This window comes from Aphelocoma coerulescens, chromosome 9 (genome assembly GCF_041296385.1).
Source record: "Aphelocoma coerulescens isolate FSJ_1873_10779 chromosome 9, UR_Acoe_1.0, whole genome shotgun sequence".
NCBI lineage: Eukaryota > Metazoa > Chordata > Aves > Passeriformes > Corvidae > Aphelocoma > Aphelocoma coerulescens.
Window position 1 is genome coordinate 17,570,273 of NC_091023.1, and position 22,914 is coordinate 17,593,186.

The 22,914-nt window shown below is 40.8% G+C and overlaps 1 protein-coding gene across 4 annotated transcripts in view; it reads left to right on the forward strand.

Annotated features, from left to right (window-relative positions):
* DIS3L2 (DIS3 like 3'-5' exoribonuclease 2) overlaps positions 1-22,914 on the forward strand; it is a 184,518-nt gene that overhangs the window by 22,927 nt on the left and 138,677 nt on the right. For all 4 annotated transcript variants that reach the window (XR_011152723.1, XM_069024458.1, XM_069024459.1 and 1 more), the window contains exons 5-6: positions 1,726-1,779; positions 5,843-5,944. Coding sequence is in view for 3 of the 4 variants with exons in the window: in XM_069024458.1 (XP_068880559.1) it covers positions 1,726-1,779; positions 5,843-5,944 (156 nt within the window). In the remaining variant the exon portion in view is untranslated. The remainder of the gene's footprint in view (positions 1-1,725; positions 1,780-5,842; positions 5,945-22,914) is intronic.

Sequence of the window (22,914 nt, forward strand, 5' to 3'; positions counted from 1 at the left end):
GCCTTCTGGGCCATGGGCACAAACCCTGACTTTTCATGTGCATGATAGGTATTTACACCTGACTGATTGACAGCTGTCCCAAACTATTCAAGGGGATTTTGCAGAGGAAGACAGGATCCACGTATGGGAATTAATTCGTTGTCAAGCAGAGCAACAATCCCTTGCCATTTTTTCTTTTCTCTCTGTAGCAGCTTCTGATGACTGATTCTGGGAAATAAGTGGAGGATGACCACTGAGAGTTTTCCATTCCTGGGTACCAGTGCTAACAGAGACTGATGACAGCAAGTCAGCTCTTGCTTTGCTGAAGCATAAAATACCCCAGGGTTGCTCTCAGTGGGTTGTCTTTGTTTCTGTGCTGTTGTCCTGGGTTGTTCCTGCCATGGGGGCAAGTGTCCTTGTTAGTACAAGTTAAGTGAGACATCAAACGAGATAGTGCAGCAAAGTACTCAAATAGTATGTAAAGAGTATAGAATACATGCTGCTGGTATTCTGGTATTCTGTATTTGCTGGCAAACTTTAGCAAATAAGTGCAATGGAAAATCTTCATAAATCTGTGAAATCTTCTTCAAGGCAGCAAAAGTTTAACATGTAATCAGCTCTATTTTCCTATTGTCTGAGTGTTTCCCAGAATACATAAAAAAATTATTTGCTGCAGTAAAGTTTTAAAGAAGCAATTCCTGTGAGATGCTCCTATGATTGCTTAACACAGAAGTGCAAACAGATGGAATCTGTTTGTATAATAAATTGGCTAATGTTACTTCAAATACACAAGTAGAGAAATTTTAAAAGTTTCTTCTCAGAGCAGAAGCCTGTTGGAAGGCAGATACCTAAGCTGTGTTCCCATAAGATTCAAATGCTGTCAGTTTGAACTGCAGTCACCTGAATCCCAATTTCCAGGATCCTTTTGGGATGCAAATGTGTAGCCTATAAGGCCTTGGTTGGCTCTGCCTTTCTCTTGGATGGACCTGAGTGCAAGCAGCAAAACTGGTTGGTTTACTTTGGAGGGGTGATATGAATTTGTTGCAGGTGACTTGGCCTTTAAGTTGGCAGATAACAAAGCAGAAAGAGATAGACCATGGAATTTTCTAATGTATTTAAGATAGTTTGCCTTTAAGTATGTTTAAACAGAATTTAATCCTGTAGACTTTAAATGTTTATTTTTGGAAAATCCTTTTGATTCTTTTTTGGAAATGTACTTTATTATCACAGAGTTACTGCTGCTGTCTGTTTGCAGGAACAGCCTAAGCAGCCAGAGCCCCATAAGAATGATACCTGCTGCCATGCAAGCTCAGCTTTTCTTTTACTTTTTCCTTGCATCCTCCAAAATAAGCAAACCCAACATTCTCCTTTTCCAAGACAGAGCGAGCCAAATTGTTTCTATTATCCATTTGTTAACGAAGTTGGTGGATGCTCAGCAGAAAATATGTGAAAGGAACAGGAGGGCTTGGATCCTCAGTTCACCCAGTAGCAGCAACAACTAATGATTCAACATCTCTTTGATGACAGACTGCAGTAGATCAGCTTAAGCCTATCATGAAACTGCCTTTTGGCTTGAAGTTGCTTGGATGCTAAGTTGTCAAGACTTGAAATGTATAATGGAAATTTAGATGTATCTCTCATGTTTCACAGTAGATATATTACCCACAGCTCTCTAATTTAACTGGTGTTATATAAAATTAATAAGATTCAGGCATAATCTTTCTCCTTCTTTTCTTTTTTTTTAAGGGACCCTTGAGAATAAATCCTAAGAAGTACCATGAAGCCTTCATTCCATCTCCAGTAAGTGTAATTTTATAATGCTTTAAAGTTCATAAGTAAAGGTGCATTAATATAGGAGTTATGCTGTGCACAGAAGGTCACTCAAAGGTGAATGAGTTGGAAAAAATGAACACAATCTGGATTTTCTTTTATATCAAATATTCCCAAACAAATCCTGCTTTCTCATACCTCAAAGAAACTCTTCGCTTGTGCTGAAGTTGGGGATACTTCAGGGTCCCACAGAGGCCAGCTGAAGTCAGGTTTGAGGACCACCAGATAGCGTAATCAGAAACCCTTGGTTTATGGCTGCAGAGGTTTTATAGATTTTCCACTGATTTAAGTTAATCTCCCCTAAACAAATATGCTCTCCGTTTTCGATCTGCTGTATGAGCTGATTTGAAAAGTCATTCCAGAAATAATATGCGTGATTCCTTTTCATGTGCCCGCTTTGGCGCGGGCTGTATCTTGGTTGGCTTGGGATGTGCTTCTGTCACATGGGACTGGCTTGCACCTCTTCTCTCTTCTTTCCTTATTTTGACAGAAAAGAAGGACTCTTGCAATTTCAGGGCCTTCCAGTCAGGAAGGTGACCTCACAGCTGGCACAGCCAAAGGTTTTTATCTCGAACTGACTTGGTCAAAGTGTTGCTGTTAATGAGTTTTATATTGAAATGTTTTGCTGGTGTGGGGATGAGAAGGCAGAGCCTGCCCTGAGACAGTGCAACACTGATTATGTTGTCCTTACTACTGACAGTACTACTGTTTTGGGGCTTGGACTGAAAGCCTTGAAATTCATGGTATTTTTCAGTTCATGTTGTTGATTTGGGGCAATGTTTTGGAGCTTTGTTAGAGAAGGTTGGGTGGGGAAAGGTTGGGGCTGCACAGAATACAGTAACATTATCTAGAGGAACAAGTACAGAGCAGCTCTCTGGTACATCAGAGGGGAAGTGTGTAAGTGAAAGGAACTTTGATGCTTCCTTTGCCAGGTGTTCTTGTAGGTGTAATAAGTGTAAGCTGTTAAGTATATTCTCTGAATTTACAAAATGCAAGGTTAAAAGAGAAATTCATCTACTCTCATGAGTTATTTGGATGTGAGCCTTTACCCCTAATCGCCCCTCTAGTGTCCAGCTGTTGCCTTGTGCCTGTTCTGTGTGCAGGAATGCATACATTAAGGAGGGCTAGCAGAGGTGGTTATCTCAGCTATCTTTCTACTTTTCTGCCCTTTATGGAGATGAATACCAGAACCAGCAGAATCAACACCTGGATGAAGATGACTCTGGCTTGTGTAGGCACAGTCCTTTAAGACAGATGCTTTGGGAAAGCTTATCCTTTGTATAACATTATTTGCCATAATGGAGAGGTTGCAGCCTTGGTGTTCTGCAGCACTTCCCATCATTGGCAAGAGCTGCAGCTGTGAAAAATCACCCTTTCTTTCCTGCTGTTGACAAGGGCACTGTACCCCTTTCTCTTCAGCTCTGACTTGGCCATGGCTTCATGGAGTTCAGTGCAACAGCTGTTCACCTTCTGACACCAAAAGTCCCTGCGTGTTTCTTGCCACACATGTGCTCTGTCTGCTTGTCTTATTGTTGCATGAAGAGTTGAGGGGAAGGCCCAGGGCTTTTCTCTTGAAAGCTACCCAGAGAACAGACCCCAAGAATTTAAATCTCTGCCTCGCATCTCGTGTGTTCCCTGCGCAGGGTGGTGTGGTTTGAAGTGGCAGTGTGAAGGATGGTGCTGCTGAGTGTGAGTGACAGTGACTGGGCCTGTGCTGTGCTTGTGGGAGACACTTCCAGAGCAGATGGAAGTACTGCAGATCTCTTGTCAGAGGGGGATAAGGGAGCACTGCTGGAGATATCTGCAGAGAAAGCCTGGAGTGGGCTGCAGAAGTCTTGAAGCCACTGTGGCCAATAAAGTAGATGCACCCCAGGCACAGCTGAGACTTTGCAAGTGATTGTGTTCTGTTGTCATTCAGTGCCATTTTAATTGCATTAGTAATCTGAAGTGTCAGCTGTGCGGAGGAAAAATTGGGATGCACAAATTTTCTTGGAAGTGCGTAAGTTCACCCAACAATTGTGAGCCTGTAGCTCAAGATACAGAGATGTTTCTTTTTGGAGGAAAAACCAAAACTGATGGCAGTTTTCTGATTACAGCTTTGTTGCAGATGTTGAAATTAACTGCTGCAAAAGAGGTGTACATACATGTGTGTAAGTGTGTGTGTGTATATATATATATTGTTTGGAATGAGAGTGTGTGGGTGCAATTAAAGACCAGACTCTTGCAGAGTGTGCAAATGCAGCTTTTACTAGGTGGTGTGACACATCAAGTACCTTTACAGAAGAAAAGGTCTTGTATTTTCATGGATACGGGAGAGGAGGGAAAAAAAGTATAGAGCAAATTATTGTGCTTGTGTCCTACAGCACAGAGCAGCTACAGGTACAGACAAAAAAAAAATCCAAACCAGGAATTTGCCTTAAAAAGTGACTTTGAACTTTTCATTTTTATGTGTGTGATGGATTTAAGTAAAGAGTTGGAGCTGAAGGGAAAGGGTGGGGAGAAATAAGGAATATGACCATGTGTAAAAAATCTGGCTTTTTGAAAAGAACGGTTTCCAATTTGAATTATGTTGGTCCAAGAGGCTTTGCAATTTTTCTGCATCTTGTCATGGGAGGCAGCTTTCACACAGCTGTTGAGCTGCTGCTGCTTTTCTTTCTAAGAGTAATTTGGTCTCTTGGAGGACGGCCTTAGTTTCACATCATGGCAGGGTTCTTCCTTTTATTGTTTTGGTATCTAAGCAGAGTAAGATACTTATGTGATATTAGGGCTTCATGTTTTCAGGTTATAAAAGAAATTTTTCTTGGACACTGAGCATGCTGGTAGTTCTGATTGGATTTATTCACACATATGAGACTCAGGAGTGTCTGAGAAACAGCTGAAGTTGTGATTAAGACTTTAAGTCTTGGGAGGCTGCTTTTTTCTTTGAAAGACAGTGAAGTACTAATCTGAAGAAACTCAAGCTCCTTTTTTGTACCTCAAAACTATACAAAGACAACTCTTTAGCAAAACAATTTTAACTGCTCATATTGATACTAAATGCTCACATTGTTTGACATGTTCATTGCACTGTAAACAGACACATGGAATTTCTTGTATACTGACTTATGGGAAAGCAGAAATGAAAGCAGCAAGCACACTGTCAATAATTATCAAAAGAAAAAAAAACAACAAAACTGGCAATCCTTTAAAAACTAAGATCTTTGTGTTGGCATCTTTGGGAAACTTTGTTCACCCCATGAAGAAAATCTCCCAAACTAAATCTAGAGTAATCAAATGCCAGACATGTCTGAGGTGGATAATCATAGTGTGTGCAATTAGTAGAGGCTCTTGTGCAAGGATGCTAACCTAGAGTATTCAGAGAAGGTGTCCTGACATGTCTGTTACAGTAAAAGATCTCCTGGCTTGCAGTTGGCATCTGTAGTCATCATTATTTGGGATATCTTCTAACATTAGTTATGCCAAATGCAGAATATATGGTGTTAACTCATTTGAAAAGCAAGAGATTGCATCCCGAACCACAATCCAGACCACCTTCACAGAGTGACCTGCTGATCTGGAAGCTGCATGTCCCTGCTTTCCCACCTCACCAGGAGAGCAGCAGGAGCTCTGCATGGAGCACTTTGCAGAGGCTGTCTTGTAAACAGTTCTGAACACTTGTCTGTTCTGAACACTGGCTTTGAATGTTTGAGGCGGGAAATTAATGTGTCAAGAGCTGTGACAGCAGAAAACTCTCTACTTGTTCCCGAGAGTAACTGTAGAGGAACTGAGACAACACATCTTGAGGGCTTGGCTCTGTCTTGTGTAAATAGCATGGAACTACTGTACTGGCACATCCATACAAAGGTACTTATTTGTTGAAAGATGCTGTATGTTAAAGGGCATATGGTGAATCCATTTTTATTTCTGTGCACAACTGCAGGATGTTTGTCTCACCAGGGTGTGTGTCTTTTTTGATGGCAGTGTTTTAAACTTCATAACAACCATGATTTAATATGTTTTGGTCTGGCACTTACTTTTCTTCCTCTTTGACTAGGATGGGACTCGCGATATCTTCATTGACGGAGTAGTTGCTCGCAACAGAGCCCTGAACTGTGACATCGTGGTGGTGAAACTGCTTCCCAGGGATCAATGGAAGGTCAGTTCAGTATATTTTTGCTCTGATTTGAGAGAAAGAGCTTATTACAATTTTCATCACTAAACTTGTAGGGCCTGAGACAGAGAACACAGGATTTCCTGCAAATCAGATTGGCTAAACTGCAGTTTGTGCTGCTGTTCATTAAAAGACTTTATCCATTACAATGTTTGGAAGAAGTGATACCTGAGGCGTTGAAACCTCATTCTTTGCATGGAATGGCTCTCATTATCACTGTATGGGAAAGTCTGATGACAGAGGCTGCTTCCAAGCACAGTTGTCAGAGGTGACTTCTGGTATCTGTTATTTAGCTGTCTTCGTGCTGGGGTGTTTTGGAGAGCGCTGTGTAGGTGTTTGCAATTGCTCATGTAATTGACAAGTGTTGTTCACAAAGCTTTAGTTATGATTAACTGTCTCTAATTTTTGGGTCCTCAGTCCATGAAAAGCTTATCTTGTCACAGCTCCAGATTTTGTGGTAATTCCCTTTACATGAATGAAGCATGTGTGAAATGACTGGAGCAATACAAATGTGGGACAATTGCTTTCATTTTCATGTCTGAGGATTTCACTAAGATCACTGTCTGGGTTTGTTTTGTTTTTTTTTTTTCTTTCCCTCATGAAATTTCTTTCCCTAATCAAACTTTGTCCTTTCAAATATCTGGATAATTATCTTGTTTGCAGGTTTATCTTTTAATACTACTATGCAAGGGCAGTTTTTGCTCCTTTTCTCTAGTTGCTGGGTGATAGAAGCTACAGTTAGCAATTTTAACATGGGTTTTCCCAGGTGAGCATGACAAACCACCACAAATTGTTTTCCAAATAGGGTTTTTAAACTCTTCTTGAGAGTTTAAGGACTGTTATATATCTTTTGGACAAAAGTAATAGTAAGGATGTTTCCAGCAGAGTGGGACCTGGTCTGAACTACTTTGGCCTGGTGCTTTTTACTCAGTCTAGCTACCTTCTCTGTTTTTGTTTGAAGCTGTGTGTTTTTAGACTTGCAAATGCAAGGCCTTTAGTTTGGTCATTTGCTGAACCTTCTGCCTATTCAGATCTAATAACAACTGAAATGATGGTTTGAAATATATTAGAACTTGTCTCTTCCTTTTAAGTATGCATAAAATGAGTAAAGGACCTGAGTACTTATTGACACAAGTAAATACAAAACTACCTAATACAAAAGGCAATCATAAGTGGGATCTAAGATATTACAGGTATATCCATATACAAATAAAAGAAAGAGGTCTGCTGCTATCTTGGTAACCTCTGAGAACCAGGTTTGAGGGTCAGAGCAAAATTTCTTCGATAGCTATTCAAGACTCCAAGTCAGAGCTCACTAAAACTATGTTGATAACCATGTATTTTGATCACCAAATCCATATATGCAAGTTATGTATTAAATCATTTCATATAGATGGAAAAATTGAATAGTTTGGATGCTTAGATCCTTTGCCAGGGCCTGCCAGCACAAGGGCTTCTTTGTAGGCTTGATAGAGGTTGCCTGAGCTGGAAGCTTTCTCTGCAGTTTTCCATTTTTATCTGTCTCTAAACAAAGATAATGCGTCTCCCTCTCTCTTCTATTCTCCTACCTTCATATGTTCAACAGTAATGATCTTTTATGAATACAAGAGGAAGGATTCAGAATGTTATCCCTGTCCTGGGAAAATGCAGGAATAAACAGAACTCTTAGAGAAGTGGTATCTGACTGCAAGGAAGCCATTCAAAAGACCTGAGTGTTTTGTAATATGATTATGATTCTTCTGTGGTGAATTTAACCTTGCCAAATGAAGTAGCTGGAACATGCCAGTCATGTTTTTCAGCCGCACAGGTGCTGCCCTGTGTAGTCTCATTTTTTGTTTCTTGCCATCAGCAACTCAATCAGTGATGACATCCCTTTTCCCCTGCTCCCCAAATCTCTTGCTATGCACTTGTGTTTGTATTAGTTCTTTGGGAAAGGTGCCACTAAGTTGCACTGAAAGATACTGCATTCTGCCAAGTAATTCATACTGATTAATGATGAACTGTCGCAACCTATTTTAGGTTTTTCCATTTGTTTAGTCTCATGCTGCTGCAAAGCTGCCACTTACATGTATTGAGGGTTTTCTCCTTCCCCTTGGGCCTTTGGAACAAGCTGAAGAGCTTCAGTTATTTCTCTGAAAAATTTAAATCAGATATACAGTATAACTGATGCTCTCAGAGGAGGCTTTACAGGCTCTGTACATATTGGTTTGTTAGGATTGAGATGTGTGTGCTGATTATTTTTATGGTTCTCTATTCCCAACACATTACCCTGTGCTCCACTGAGAACTGAGCTGGGTTTTTTGCTGTTGAACCAGTTTCTTGTACAAGATAAGGCTGTTGTTTCAGCAGTGTGTTGTCTGTGCTTTTGGGTTTCCAGCTCCCTGGATGGCCTCTGGATGCTCTGGGGGAAGATCTTCCTGTTGCTAGTGCAGGTGGTTCCATGGACCTTCTCCTGCAGTTGCACTGTATTGCTGTGTTCCAGTAAAGGCAGGACTTGACTTATCTGGCACCTTGGTTCAATTTGTATGTGTAAATGGGAGGAAAAGGGAAAACCTGTGACTGATAACAAGCTATTGATTTTGGATAGAGAAACCTGTGTGTTCACTTGAATTATTGAGAAAATCAGGAGCTGCCTTATCCCCCGTGAGTTGGTCATTGCAGGTGAAGTTCCTGTGAGGGAAAAGCCACCACCTGGAGAGCAGTTTCTTCAGGGTTATACTGTGTTCCACTGAGCTGTAATGGTGATACCCTACACACAGGTGTAAATGCCACAGTGAAATGTAAGGGGATGGTGAAATACTCTGGATGTATGATTATACTTTATGTAATACTTTCTTGAGAGAGACAGCAATATTTTCTCTCTCCAGCCTTCTACTTCTTGGCTCAGTGGTGGGAAATTTATCAGGCTTGAATTTCTCAACATCGTGTCCTTCCCAGCATGTGCATCAATTGCTTGGATGAGCTACCGTGGTCCTCCCTGTGCTTATCCTGTCTGGTCTTAAAACTGTTTGTTCATGTGTCCGCTGGGAGAGCTGCGTGCTGTTCAGCGATGATCAGTTTGTCAGTTCATAATGCTCTGCTTACTCTTAGTTGTGATCAAGAGCCAACAATTTCAGTGTGGCACCACAGACTTGAAGGAGAGACTTTTTGCCCCCGAAATTTGTTACCTTGCTCTCCTGAAGAAGGTGGCCATCAGCTTCCTGCCAGCCTGGAGCAGCGTGTGTTGCAGTGACCGCATTTGGAGGCTGTGTTTCAGAAGTTCCTCTCCTGTCCTCTTGTGTTACATCTTGGGAATATTGAGGTGCTATGGTAACTTTCAAATATTTAGCTTTTGCAAAGTAAGGTATTTGACTTAGGCTGTTTTTCCAGGTACTTAACCTACTCTTAGCGAATGAAGTCAGAGTATCATTGCCATTTGCAAGACTGTCTCCTGACTTCAAGCTGTAGGGCTTCCCTGAGTCTGTGCCTTTATCTTCTGGAAGAATATCATGATAAAAGATAGCCAGTGACAGGATTTACCTCAGTCCTTGTCAATTACTCTGATAAAGAAGAAAAATTGTGCTTTATTTCTTGACTGATTTTCAGCGCTTTAACTTCCACCCATGGGTTCTTAACTATATTTTATGGAGTTGTGCTTACATCAATTTCAGAAGCTTCAATTATACAATGGCATAATTACTGGAAGTCAAAGAAAATGTTGATACTATGATTACAGCCATATTTCGTAGGCTCATCAAGGAGGGAAGCAGTGTGTCAGTGTAGAGGATAAACATAACCTGTCTTGCCTCACAGCCTCTTTTTGCTCTTTTACCGCCTGCTTAATTGCCAGACAGAATTTGTTTAATTTCAGGTATCTGTTTTGGTTTTTCTTGCAAGATGTAATTTCTTTGGTGGAAGGAAATAGCATAATAAGTCATTTGATATCACTTGGGGCTTGGATTCCTGGCCCAATCCCTGGTGCTTTTAGAGTAGTAGTTTATAACGTGGAATGTTTTTCATGACAACCGTCTCATGTATTGCACGCTACAGCTGAAATTTTAGTCTTAGTCTGAAAATACCCAGACAAGGACTTGGTGCTGCCCAAAACTAACAAAAAAGAATTTTGGGGTCTAACTCCCTATTGCTTGTGACAATATGCCAGTGAGGTCTCCAGTTTTGCATAAATATACTGTACATGTAGCTAAAATAATGCCAGATTAACCTGCCAGTTTCTCAGAAATCAGTGCAAATCAGTGCCTCTTTTGTTGTTGTTTTTGTTGTTTTATGAATATTTCCTTATCAGCTTAAAGTGCTTCTTTGCACAATTTCCAGTTCTTTTGATTTTGACAGAAGGTCTCTAAGGCCAGGGATATAGAGATGTTCATTATGCACAGTGTGTGTTGCTGGATAATAGGATAATGGGTCCAACATTTTAGTCACAAAGTGTCCAACAGTGATAGAAATAGTAATTCTTCACAGCTCATGAAAGTACATGTTCCGTTCAACACTGAGCTGTCAGATGCAATACAGTGCAGCAGATCTTCGAGCTGCCTCTTCTGAGCCATACATCACAGATAAATATTTAAACACTTTCTGTACATAAGACATAAAGTAGAATCCACTTTTCCCAGCCATGACTGTTGTTGGCATAATTGCAAACAAATGTGAAGAAGGAACAATTTGATTTAAGCAGTCATCACAAATATCTCCACGTAGAGTTTGAACAGAGCTACATATCCTGGCAAGTCCCTGCCTCCAACTGTTGGTGAAAACCTATGAAGCATTAGTTGTCCAGAGGGGATGCTAGCTTTGGATTTGCCCTGCTGAATAGTAATTCATTTCAACCAAATTCTTCTGAGAGTCAGTTTCTTCTCAAAATCTCGCAGCTAATGTAAGGATAACAGTAACTCAGGAGGAGATGGGGTTCTTAGAGGGTTATCACAGCAACACTTTTTGAGTCTAACAATCAAGAATGTTGTTTGGAAACATTACATTCATAATAATAAAAAAAATAAGTTCTGGAGAAGTCATTATTGAAATAGTAAGTGTTCTGGCACACTAAAAGCATTCAAGTGTAATTCATGATATTCAGGAGTAAAGTGAGAAGCCTAAGAAGCCAGCTAGGAAGATGTCCAGAAAAGCAGAGCTCTAGCAAATCTGAAAGGTTGATGGATGCTGTAGGGAGGAAGGGTAGTTGTTTTGGTTTTTTAATTTGTTTTGCTGTAGGCTTTACAGTGAGGGCTGTAAGTTGATGGTCACACACAAGTGCGTGCATAGCCTTCCCCATCTTGGCAAATCCCCAAACCACAAATTGGTGGAATCTGGAAAAGCTTCATTACATGCTAACTCTCTAATTGTGCCATTCTTTGGATGGCCACATGTTGTTCCACACTGCTGTGCCGGCTGGGCCTTTGCTGTGAGCTGGCATGGCTCTTCCCAGGCTTTGTTTAGCTGCAAACTGACTGGGTGTGGAATAGCAATGCAGTAGATTGATAGCAAAAAAGCTGAGAGAATAGGCAGTGCTGCTCACAGAGACATATGTGGCATTGCATTTGCTTTCTCGCAGATGTCGTTATCACATTTTGTTAATCAAATATCGCTTGAAGTGAATCAACCGACATCTTAACACAGTCAGTTTTAATAGCAAGCGCTGGCATGCTTTTTATGGTGTATAATGATATAATTACTATAATGATCTGGATTCTGTGAGATTGCCATGACCCAGTGCTGCATTCAACCCTTGCCCCCCCTCACGTGGAAAACAAGGAGGCAGAAATACCAGCTTTTTGGATGTTGCAAGCAACCTCGCCTTCCTGAGAAGGGCCTTTCCTGCCTCTGTCTCTCTGATCATAAAGCCAAAACCAGGATCCCGAATAATAAAATCACAAGAAAGGTACAGTACAGAGTTTTTGAACAGTCTAATATTCTTTTTATTCTTCCTCCTTCTGCACTGAGTAATAGTGATATTAAAGGGCAAATTGTTTGGTTAGGTAGGAAGACAAACTTCTTTTTATTGTCTGTCTGCATCCTGTCCTACCAGTGCAGACAGAGTCACATTGCAACTGTGGTTTGGCTGCACAGGCACAGAATAAGATAAAAACATTACTCTTAGGTGAACAATTAAACATTAAATAATCATTCATTACATGTGGTCAGTTGTTACATCCCCAGTGTAATAACAGCAGATGGGGGTAAGTTCAGGCTGTGTGAGATACTGCTAAGTTTCAGTGTGTGTTGCTCAAAGAGCTTCATCTTGCATGGAGGGAAGTGCTTTTAGGGCATCTGATCTTACTTTAGAAAAGGAGTCAAGCCAACATTTAATACCTGATGTCTGCTCCTGCTCACTACTTTTTTCTTGGTCACATAAATATAATCTAGTACAGCAAATTGTTTCCTTTAACAACTAACTTTTCTTTAAGTGATTGTTTTAAACTCTGTTCTTCCAAGTCTTCTGTAAATATGCACACATCACAGTAGATTATTCTTAATCCAATCTCTTATATAACCACTATCATTTTGGACTTTTCTTAGTTCTTGGTTCCTGTGGAATTAGTATTTCTTAGAACTGTTAGTTTTTTGCCAGTTTGGAGACTTATTTGGTGATATCACATGAGTATTTGGAGCCTGCACCTTATAAGAATCAGGATACCTGTTGTTGTGATGGGATTGGTTTTTGGAAGGTCATGCACATGAAACTCTCTTTACTTTTTATAAACGCTTTCTTGAGAGACTGTCCAGATTTTCTGTAGTCTGGGTTTCTTTCTGATCTGCATAATTAGGAATAAGTTTAAATCAAGTGTACTGATGCTAAAAGTCTCATCTGGCCTAAACTTGGTACAGTGAATGTCATACTCTGTATTTTTTAAGGAGACTATATTCCTAATTTTGCTTGATAGCTGGTGAAATGAAGAGCTGCTATGACACTAAAAATCTGATGATCTTTAAGTCCTGAGGTGAGGTGGTTTTGGATTGTATCCCTAAGTTCTGAAGAATAGGAAAAGTGCTACATATCTTTTTGCATGTTTGCTCTTGTTATTGGCTGTCAGAGAAACAGCAATTGGCTGCAGTATTTACATGTGGTCAAAGCTACTGAGTTTGGCCCATTAACTCTTTTCCCATGTTTCCTTAACTCATGTTTATTTTTCTTAAGGCCATAAATCAGAGGGACAAGGAATCTAAAATAGAGGTGATTTATGTAAATGAAGAATTGCAGCAGCTGGAGGAGTGACAGGGATGTTTTCTGCAACAGGTTCTTTGGAATAGGATGTGGGACCTCATTTATAACCACATGGTTCTTAGAGATAAGAAGGATATTTGTCATCAGGGATGGGATGCATTAAATTTGTTGTTGGTAATTTGTAACTATCTAAGATAAAGGTGTCTGCAGTCTAATAGGTAGGTTTTGAGTCAGCGTGCTGCTGCTTCAGGGAGCTGGAATGGTTGTGCCTTCTCCCAGACACTGTTCCTCTGTCTTCCTCCAGATGAGGTGAAGTGCAGGCAGTTTGAGGAGATCTCCTGGCTTCCCTCTCCTTCCTGTCCTGGCTTTGTGATGTTACTTGCTATGAGGGGAATCCCTTCTCCTCAAGTTTCTGAGGTTTGTGTCCTAACTGCTGTGCCCATCACAAGAACTGGGAGTGAGTCTGGTCTTGGTGCACTACCATGCAGTGCAAGGTGGTCAGTGACTTACATGCACCATTAGCAGTTTTCTTAACACTGCTAACACAGGAAGTTTTTCTTGCTTGCTATTTAGTCTTATCCTTCAATATACAAATCAATGTCCTGGAACCTGTAGCTGTGACAGTATCTATTTCTGCAGCATCTTGAAGAATTGCAACTGATACTTTCCATCAAGTTTCTTATTTAAGAGGTGCCACTCAAAACACTGAAAGAGAAATTAAAATTCCTCCTGATTATAATTTCCCACAAATTCCTCACAGCTTCACTAGTTGTGGACATGACCTCATTCCTCAGCATGTGCTCACTGATAAGACAGCTGGTGTGGGTTTTTCAAGGTCCCAGGTTCTACCTGCACTTTCCAGTTTTTATGCCTACCTTAACTGCCTGGTGGCTCTTTAAAAAGTGTTGGTAGCAATCTAAGAAAATACTGCAGGACAGAGCTGATCTACTAACTCTGCTGAAAAAGGCAGAGTTTCCTTACTTTCTCACTATTTTTATTTCTTTCTCATTGTTGGTTTATTTTTGTTTTCTGTGTTCTGTCACATCAGGCAATATGTGCTTCATGAAAGTAGGTCTGTCTGTGTTGCTTATGAGTTTTTTAGGTTTCCAGTATGCTGTTGATTCATCCATCTTCAGCTGTGTCACCTCCTGGGGTTGAAGCATTTCTTTGTTTTTAGCTTTGTCTAAATAGTTTTGAAACAGAGAGCAGTGCCAAAACACATACTTTTAATTGAGCAGCTTTGGAAGTGTGAAAATGAAGACTTGGCATGATCTAATTAGTGCTTGTGTATTTTGGTCGCAAAAAGTGACTGGTGAAGAATTCCCCAGACACGTTCTCCGTTCTGTCTGAAAAAATCCTGCATAAAGTTGTATATCCTGCTTAGTTCTTGTTGGTGCTTGGAAGTCCTGACTGTAATGCTTTCGCTAATTAGCTGCCAGGACATCCTTCTCTTTCTTCTCAGTCTGCTTGCTTTTGGCTTGTTTGTTGGAATGAGCATTGGCTACTTTTGCTGGCAAACTCCATAGAAACTGGCATCTCTCTTCTTGTGGTCTCTTTAAATCCCTCATGGCGTAATGTTTGCCAGGTTGGTGCTGTCTGGGGAAAGTCCAAAGGACCTGTGTGAAGTGGAAGGAGTATTTCAGCAGCTTTTCTTTCTTCCTGACCTAATGACTGTTCAGGGCGTGGGGAGTTCTGGTAAAAGTCTCAAGGACAGTAGCTAGGTAACTCACCTCTGTGTCCTCCTTTAATTTTTTTGCAGTAAAGTAAATTTCCTCCAGGTTTTATCACCCCTTTTGATGTCAGATTGCCTAGGTGGTTTTTTTTTTTTCTTCTCTGCAGATCAGGTTTGCAGCTGTAGCCTCTTGCAGTAACTACAAGTGCTGTGGTGGTCTGGCTTAGGTTTAGACTTGTAGCTCTTCTCCCTTTGGTGTGAGTCTGGGAGCTTATCCCTTGACAAGCATCCTCTCTAAAGGATCTGTGAACAACAAATCTGGGCATAGCCCAGCTGTGTCTGACAATCCTGTGGGACCAATGCCCTGCACAGCCTGACTGCCTTGGGAACAGCTCACTGCCCATTTGAACAGTCTCTTTCTTGCCCTGACCTATAGGCTCGTGCCCTTGGCAGAGCTTTGCTATGCCTTTCTCTTCAGCCTTCCTCTTGCAGCTGTCCCTTAAATGTACAACTGGCTTGGTGGTGTTAGGCAGCTTCCTTGCAGTATCTCCATATTAGAGCAGCATCCGGAGGGAATGTCCCGGCGATCCTTTCTGGTGACTGTGCCCGGCTGTGTCACCTGGCTGGGAGCAGAGTTGCTGCCTCCCGGACTGCAGAGCTGCACAGCATCACCACTGGGGGAGAATAAATGGCTCGTCGGGCTCTAGTTTATTTACCCAGCTGAGCAGGGAGCTGGTGCCATGAGTGAGTGCTGTGTTGGCAAGATGTCTGGTGCCTGAGCTTCTCTTCAGGTCTGTGTTGTACCATGTAGACATACCTAAGGTTAATGGATGGCCATTCGTTTAATCTGGTTTAATTTCATAGCTGTGCTTCATGCATAGTCTGAGCAGTGTTTTGACAGGCTGGCATTACTTTATCTACTGTTCCTGGTTTCCCCCCCATATTCCTGAAGCTTTCTCTAAAATGGTTTATTCCTTTTCTTCTCTGCACCCTTGTTGAACTGTGGATGTAATATGTTTATCAGCTGAGATTTGTGTCTTGGAAACTTAATTTACCTTTTTATCTAATGCTTTATCACTAATGCATGGTAACGTTTCCTGGCAGGATATGCATTGTTAAAATTCATTTGTAGGAACACCAAAAAAAAAGCATAGAAGCGGATGGCTCCCCTTCTGTAAGATTCAAAAGTTTTAAAGCAGAAAAGGAAAATGCTCTTCATGGTACCTGACATCAGTCCCACCATCCTACTTTCCCATGGGGTGACTCCTATCAGTGCTGAGATATAACGGAGCCCAAAGACTAGGTGTGGTGGCAGCTGTGGCTGTCAAGTAAAGGAAAAGCTGGGAGGGGAAGGCTGGCCTTGTCAGGGCAGTGTCTCCAGCTACACAGTAATTTCCTATGAGCTGATTGAGACCTTGGGCAGACTTTTTGCTAACAAAACCACTACCACATGTCAGAATTGATTTTTTATTTTTCCCGCCATTGTCTTTTTGCCACTGAAGGAGTCAGCATTATCCAGTGGTCAGTTATCCAGCTGTCTGCCCTCTGTACCAGCAAAGCCTCTCAAGCAAGTTAACACACTGGTTTTTTGGGGATGAGTGACACATCAGTGCAGCAGCCAACTTCAGTGACATGGGAATGGTCCTGGGGCCTGAGGCTTGTCTTTGAGCAATTAGTTGCTATGATCACAAATAAACAGATAGACTGTGCTTCAGAGCTCCAGTTCCCAAGCACTGTTAAGTGCTTTGTGAAAGAAAGGAAAAAATAATCAAAAAATAATCTGCAGTTAAATTAATCTCCTCTAACAATGTCTAATGCGTTCTGAGGACCGGTTCTTGAGGGAAGGGCGTTGTACAAAATGACAGACAGCAAAATATACATAACTCTTTGTGCAGGGTTTTGAGGTATTAGGAAATAGAGCTCCCAACACTGGCACATCACCCTCTGATTAAACACTGTGGTTTCACCAGCTCAGGACTGATTACTTTAGAAAGCACTAAGTATTTGTCAAATACTCTTCCTTCGGATACTTGACATCCGGATCCTTTTGTCTTCATCGACTTGCCTCAACACCTCTGCTTCTCAGCGGGCTGGGTGTGCTCCCTTCTACCCCCCCTCCTGGCCCCAGTGCCATGCCCTGCACTGTGTCTCAGTCTTAAATTCTTGCATAAAAGTATCTGGTTGCACAGGTTGATCCATGTCACTTGGGTGAAGTGAGGGACCAGGATGAGAGAAAATACTTGCGTCTAATGAGCAGCTCTGTGCCCTTGAGTCTATTAAAGAAAAAACCTCTTCCCCTTTGCAGATGTGAGGAGGGTGTGTAGCATGGTTCCTATGTCCTGGCTAGCAAGACACCCCAGGAAATGCTCTTTGTTTAAACTGTATCAACCATTCCTAGTGTAAAGTGTTTTTCCAGCCAAACCCATAGCTGGACGTACTGTGCATTATACGATTATGTTACTAAAAACAAATTATGAAGAACATCAACATTGTATTTTAAATTTGCCACAGGTGTTTTTTTATTAGTTGCTGCCACCTCTTAAAATTTTTCAGGTCTGTTTTTCAGGGTTAGTCAGAACAGCGTTGGAATAAATATCTTCCTGCCTGTGTTGCATCTCCTCAGCTCTGAAATGAAAAGTAACGTGGGCTTAGCAAAACTGCTTCTCTTCCCCAAGATATGCCAGGGGAAGGTGCTTTATATCTTTACTGAGAATACATAACCTTTTCTTCACAATAAAAATACACCCTCCAAAGCATTAATTACTTTTGATCCATGGTTGTGAAAAAAATTCTACCCTAAAACTGTCAGATATTTCCAGCACAGTTGCTCTGATAGTCTTAATGTGCAGAAATAGATTAAAAAAGTGAGCTTTTCATGTATCATTGATAATTGAAAATGAATATAGGCAGAGTTGCTTTTTAAAAATTTTCACTGAAGAATGTTTAAATCATGCCTTAATGCATTACACATTACAGGACATTTATGCTTGTGTTAACACTATAGTTAAAGCTGAGGTTAGTCAACCTTTCTGTGTTACAAGATTAGAGAAGTGAGTGCAGGTTTACAGTAAAGCTTGCTTGGGGCAGAAAACTGACCTAAGAGGTTTGTTTTGAAGTCGGTATTTTACAGGCAAAGTTTGGTAAGTTCGCTCTGTGATTTTTCTCAAAGTAAAATGCTGTGTGTTGAAATGGTTTCATTTCATCATGTTGTACCTGTGGAAGGACTTACCTGAAGAATTTTCTCTTACTATGAGACTTTGCAGCTGGTGACTGCAGGATGGAATCTTGACACATGTACTGCCACTTGGCTATGAGGGGAGGAAAAAAAAGGGAATACTTAGAGTCTTCAGGATGTGTTTAAACTTTTGAGGTTTGCTTTGGAAAAGGTAGTGTTCATTAGAGGTGGATACATTGAGGATCTAGTAAATCATACAAGTGCATGTGGTGGTGTTGATACAATAGGTAAGCGTGTTGGGCCAGTGATGGGGAAACTTCATCCTAAGCAGTTTGTTGGCATATTAGATGGGAATGAGCCACTCCCTGTGGAGGTCAAGAGTACACTGGTACTTGTGTGGCAATTTTTGACTGTTCCCAAAAAACAGTAATGGTTTAAATTCCTAAACAATGCATAGTTACATGAACTGAAGCTTGCAATGTTTTTGACCTAATATGCTGTACTAACTTACACTACTAAAAATTCAGTGTTTTACCATTAAAGAAAACAAACAGACTACTTTTTGTATTGGGAGGGCTGTAGCATGCTTGTTTTACAGTACCTCAGTTGCAATATCCATATGTTTTATATGGCTTGCTGCAACTATACAGGTGAGAAAGTGTCTCACCCCCAGAAAGTGAGACTAATTTGTGTAGTAATTTACTTTGACCCCTAAATTCAAAGCACCATAGCAGCTTTCTGTTTCTCCTGTAGGTCAGGTCTCAGTGCTTTTAGGGCTTGCAGATCCTGGCTCATTGTTTAATACTCATGACAGTTTTGAAGCTGTTAAATGCCTGAGTTGCATCTTTAAATTACAAATTCATAGCTTTCTTCAGTGTCATTTGCAGTGTAATTTGGTGGGAACAGCTCACAAAATCATGATGAGAGAATAAAATAAGAGGCACACAGTTGAATGGCGTGAGAAGTGAGACTGGTTTTCATCCAGTTTTTGAAGTATTGGCCTTATTTTTTACAAGCCTAGAATAAAGGTTTGATAAATTGGGGGGTGTATGGACTGTGTTAGGCAAATAAAGTAATATTCTGTTAAGAAATTATGAAAACTATTCATGTTGTTGAGTTTGGGTAGAAGGTTTTAATTGTACTCCAAGGACTCTGCAAAGTGCAGTGAAATAACTTGCAGGAGGTTTTAAGGCAACTTTACAGTTGTGGTCAAGTTAGAAGGAAAATTACTAGCTAAGAACTGAGAACTTGCTTAGTTTTATTTGGGTGAAGTGCTGTTAATATTTTACAGGGAAGCAGGTTTGATCATGCACTTGGTGTGAAGTTTGTATTGCTGATAGCCTTTGTTCTGCAGAAGCCTCTCAGGGAGGGTTTGAATGTTTGAATCCTTAGGGGAAGGATGCCTCTGGTAGAGGTGCCTGGCCGTGTCTGCTCACGGCTGGCAGCACAGGTGATTGTTGTGGGGTGGGATCCGGGCCCTCCCTGGAGCTGGAAGGCTTGGTGTGAACTGGTAGGTTATCGATAACCTTTTGTATGTTTAACGAGACAAATCCTTCCGTTCAATTGTTTCACTGTGAACAAATGCTTATCACCGGATGATTTTGTATACCTTGTGTCCCTTTTAATTTGTTTTGGATCAGGGAATGTAAAAGCTGGTGTGTGGAAGGGGGGTGAGGCAGGGATAGAGCAAGTATTCCCCAGCTTGTTAGCGTTGCTTAAGCACAAGAAATGCAGTTGCTCCCAATGCCTTATGTGTAACCTCCTGGTGTCATTTGACTTCACCCAGTGCTGTATAATTGTGGTAGGGGTTATAAAGTATTTAATTCCACAGTCTGTGGGCAAGGATGGGTAGACTGAGGTGGGAGAGTGTGTGCATGTTTCAATCCTTCCCATTGCCAATCTCTACCCCTCCGTGACCTCCTTCATTTACTTTGCACATCCTCCATCTCTCATTGCCAGGGCCCAGTGCAGCCAAACTGTGGAGGTGGAAGTGGTACCTTGGGTCCCAAATGTAGCAGTGGGATTTCAGTTTGGATCCTCAGCAGCCTGAGGACAAACTGCTGTGTGAAGTGGTTTCTTTTCCTGGTAATGGTGCTATGGCACAGTTGTAGCAGGGTACATGGTAAACCAGCAAATTAGCTTCAAGGGTCAACAGGTATTTCAAAACAAGGCAGGGAATGTAAGGAGGTTTTAAGCAACAAGGAAGTGGCGGACTTAATGTTTTGCTGGAGAGGGCATCAGCTTGGTTTTCACATGTCCTTAGCTGTTGAGACAATGTAGGTGCTTTGGGTACTAATATTCTTTGGCATGGTACCTGTCGTTGATGAGTAGAATGGGAGCAGGCAAGTGTGAAGTTTGCCATGTTAAAGCCAACAAATAAACTGCTTTTGCTGGTGAAAAAGCAAATGAAAGGGGTTTCCTAAAGCTGTGGACTGCCTGGGTAGGATCTGAGATTTTGCCCATCTTCCTTTTCTCTTTTATCAGCTAAGATGAATGGTGAGAGAGTGTAAGCTGTATGGTGTGTTTCATTATTGGAGACCTATCAGAAGAGTTGGTTAATAATCCAGAGCATTTGGATTCAATGTGATAAAACTAATCATAACAAAGTACTTCAGTGCCTCACTTGAAGCTATGAAGAAAATCCTGTTATCTTAAAAGTATGTGTATATGAAAGGGCTAATTTTTTCTTTCTTAACAAGATAAACATAAACTCATTGGTAAGTTTATGAAACAGTACTGTTTCCAGAGGCTACTTTCCAAACTTCCCTGAGATGAAGTGAAACTGAGATTTAGTGCTGTCACTTGTGGAGTTTCAAGAATACTTCTCAAGACTTTTTAAGTTACATGGGAGAAGTTGTTATGGAATCAGCTTATTTAATGTATATCCAAATAGTTGAAATGAACATAAATTTACTTTCTTCATTTTTTGGAACAGCCTGCCTTTTTTGCTGTGTGCTTTCTTCTTTTGTCAAGTTGCTTAAACAATTTATCATTAACACATTTACTGTATTACAGTTTGACTTTCTAAATATTATTCAAATAACTTCTTCTAGGTAAGGAAAATTGTTAAATGTCTTCCCATACTTACTTTTACCCAGAGGGAAAGACTGAACAAGTGAAGATTGCTTTGAGTTCATTTGATCTGTATGAAGCAGCTTTGAATTTCCTGAGCTTGTTTAATGAACATATTTAAAGCCCGGTGTAGCTGCCTGTCTCAGATCCAATAATTGTACACAATGTACTGCAGGGGAGAGATAGTCTTTTCCTTTCTGGTTAAAAGGACTGTTGGTAATGAATGTTTGCAGGTAGCACAGTCCAGATTTAGCGTTTGAGCTGGCTTCCTTGTAAAGATTTGGTTTGATTTCCTTGTTCTGTAATTTCCAGTGCTCGAGTGAGAGTTCTTGTTGGATGACTAACACATTTCGGCACTGGTTAAGGCACTTTTGAAAACCCAGTGTTTTTCATATATTAAATATTTTATTAATGACATAAGCAGGTGTCAAAGCTAGTTCGCAGTCACATGCTTTTGAGCCGTGCTTCTGAATTTTGTGATTCTCAGATTTATTTTCTAAGAGTGTTGAATGGGGTTACCACTTGACGCTGTTCTGCTTCCCCACATGGCCCATTAGCACCTTGGCTTTGTACCTTTTAATGCAACCAAGTGCATAATTTTTCTTGTATTTCTGCATTTTGTGTTTCACTCTTTGCTGCATGTTTAAGAGAATTGGAAGTGTGTTCAGAATATTGAGAGGAGTGTATTGCTGAAGGTGAATCCTGATACTTTCTGTTTGAGGTATAACTCTTCTGGGCAGTGACACAGGAAGCTCATCACTGCTTTTGCATAGCCTGTGAGGCACAGTTTGCTGCAGTTTGCAGCCATCCATTTCTGACTGGCACACAGAAGGTATCCTGAGGCAGAGGGGAGAACTCAGGTCAAGTTGTGGGGCAGAGTCTGTCAGTGGGAATATCCGGCTGTTGTGTGACTGAGCTGCACATGTGTGGTGGTGGGTTTCATCAGATTAAACCAAGAGATATAATTGACAAAACTGAATATAAATCCTGTATTACTAATATCTGGGAATGGCCAAGCTGTTAGGACTTGGAAGCATGATTCAAAGATTTGCCAAGTTAGCCTGTGATGATCACTAGGAGAAGAGTTTGCCCAGGAGAAGTGAGTTGTAAAGTAATTCAAGACTTTCTAAAAAAACCCTCTTGCGCAATGAGAGTTCAATGACCAAGGTGATGGCTTTATGCTGCCATCGTCAGTGTTTAAATCCCCAGTATTTTTTATTTTCACCTGTTTTTACTGATCTCATAATTGGCCATTGTTACAGAACGCATGTGGAATTTGGTTGAGACCAACTTTTCTTTGCTTTTTGGATGGAATGCAAACTACCTATTGCAATAAAGTTTCTGTACTTGTGATTATGGGCACTGTCAGTATTTCCATTATAAATTTCTGGATTTTTTTTTTAAAGGAGCTTAAAACTTAAGTTGTAAAAATTTGTTCTTGGCAGAGAACTTGTTTACAACATCTCAGCTCAAGTTAGATTTTTTAATGAATTTTGAAAGAGGGAAGGAAAACTTGAACTGCTTTGTACAGTTGATGTTACACAGGTGAAGTATACGCTGAAATCTCATGTTAACAAAACTTAGCTTGTGAGGAAGTAGCATAACAGAAACCCCAGTGTTATTCCCTTGTCCTGCATTACATTTTAAGTTGAGTTGTAACAATTGAATGTAACTTTTGATTCATTCTGTGGAAAAGCTTTTGATAAAACATATTCATTGCCTGTCAGGAAAAACAGACCAGAGGGTATCAGGCATCAAAAAGCAGGGAACTCTGTAGTGGCCAGCCCTTCCCACCACTGGGAAAGGTTTTTTTATGGTAATGGTAAATCTATTTCTGAAGGAAAGCAGTAAGAATATGCCATTCCTATTTACTCCATTTT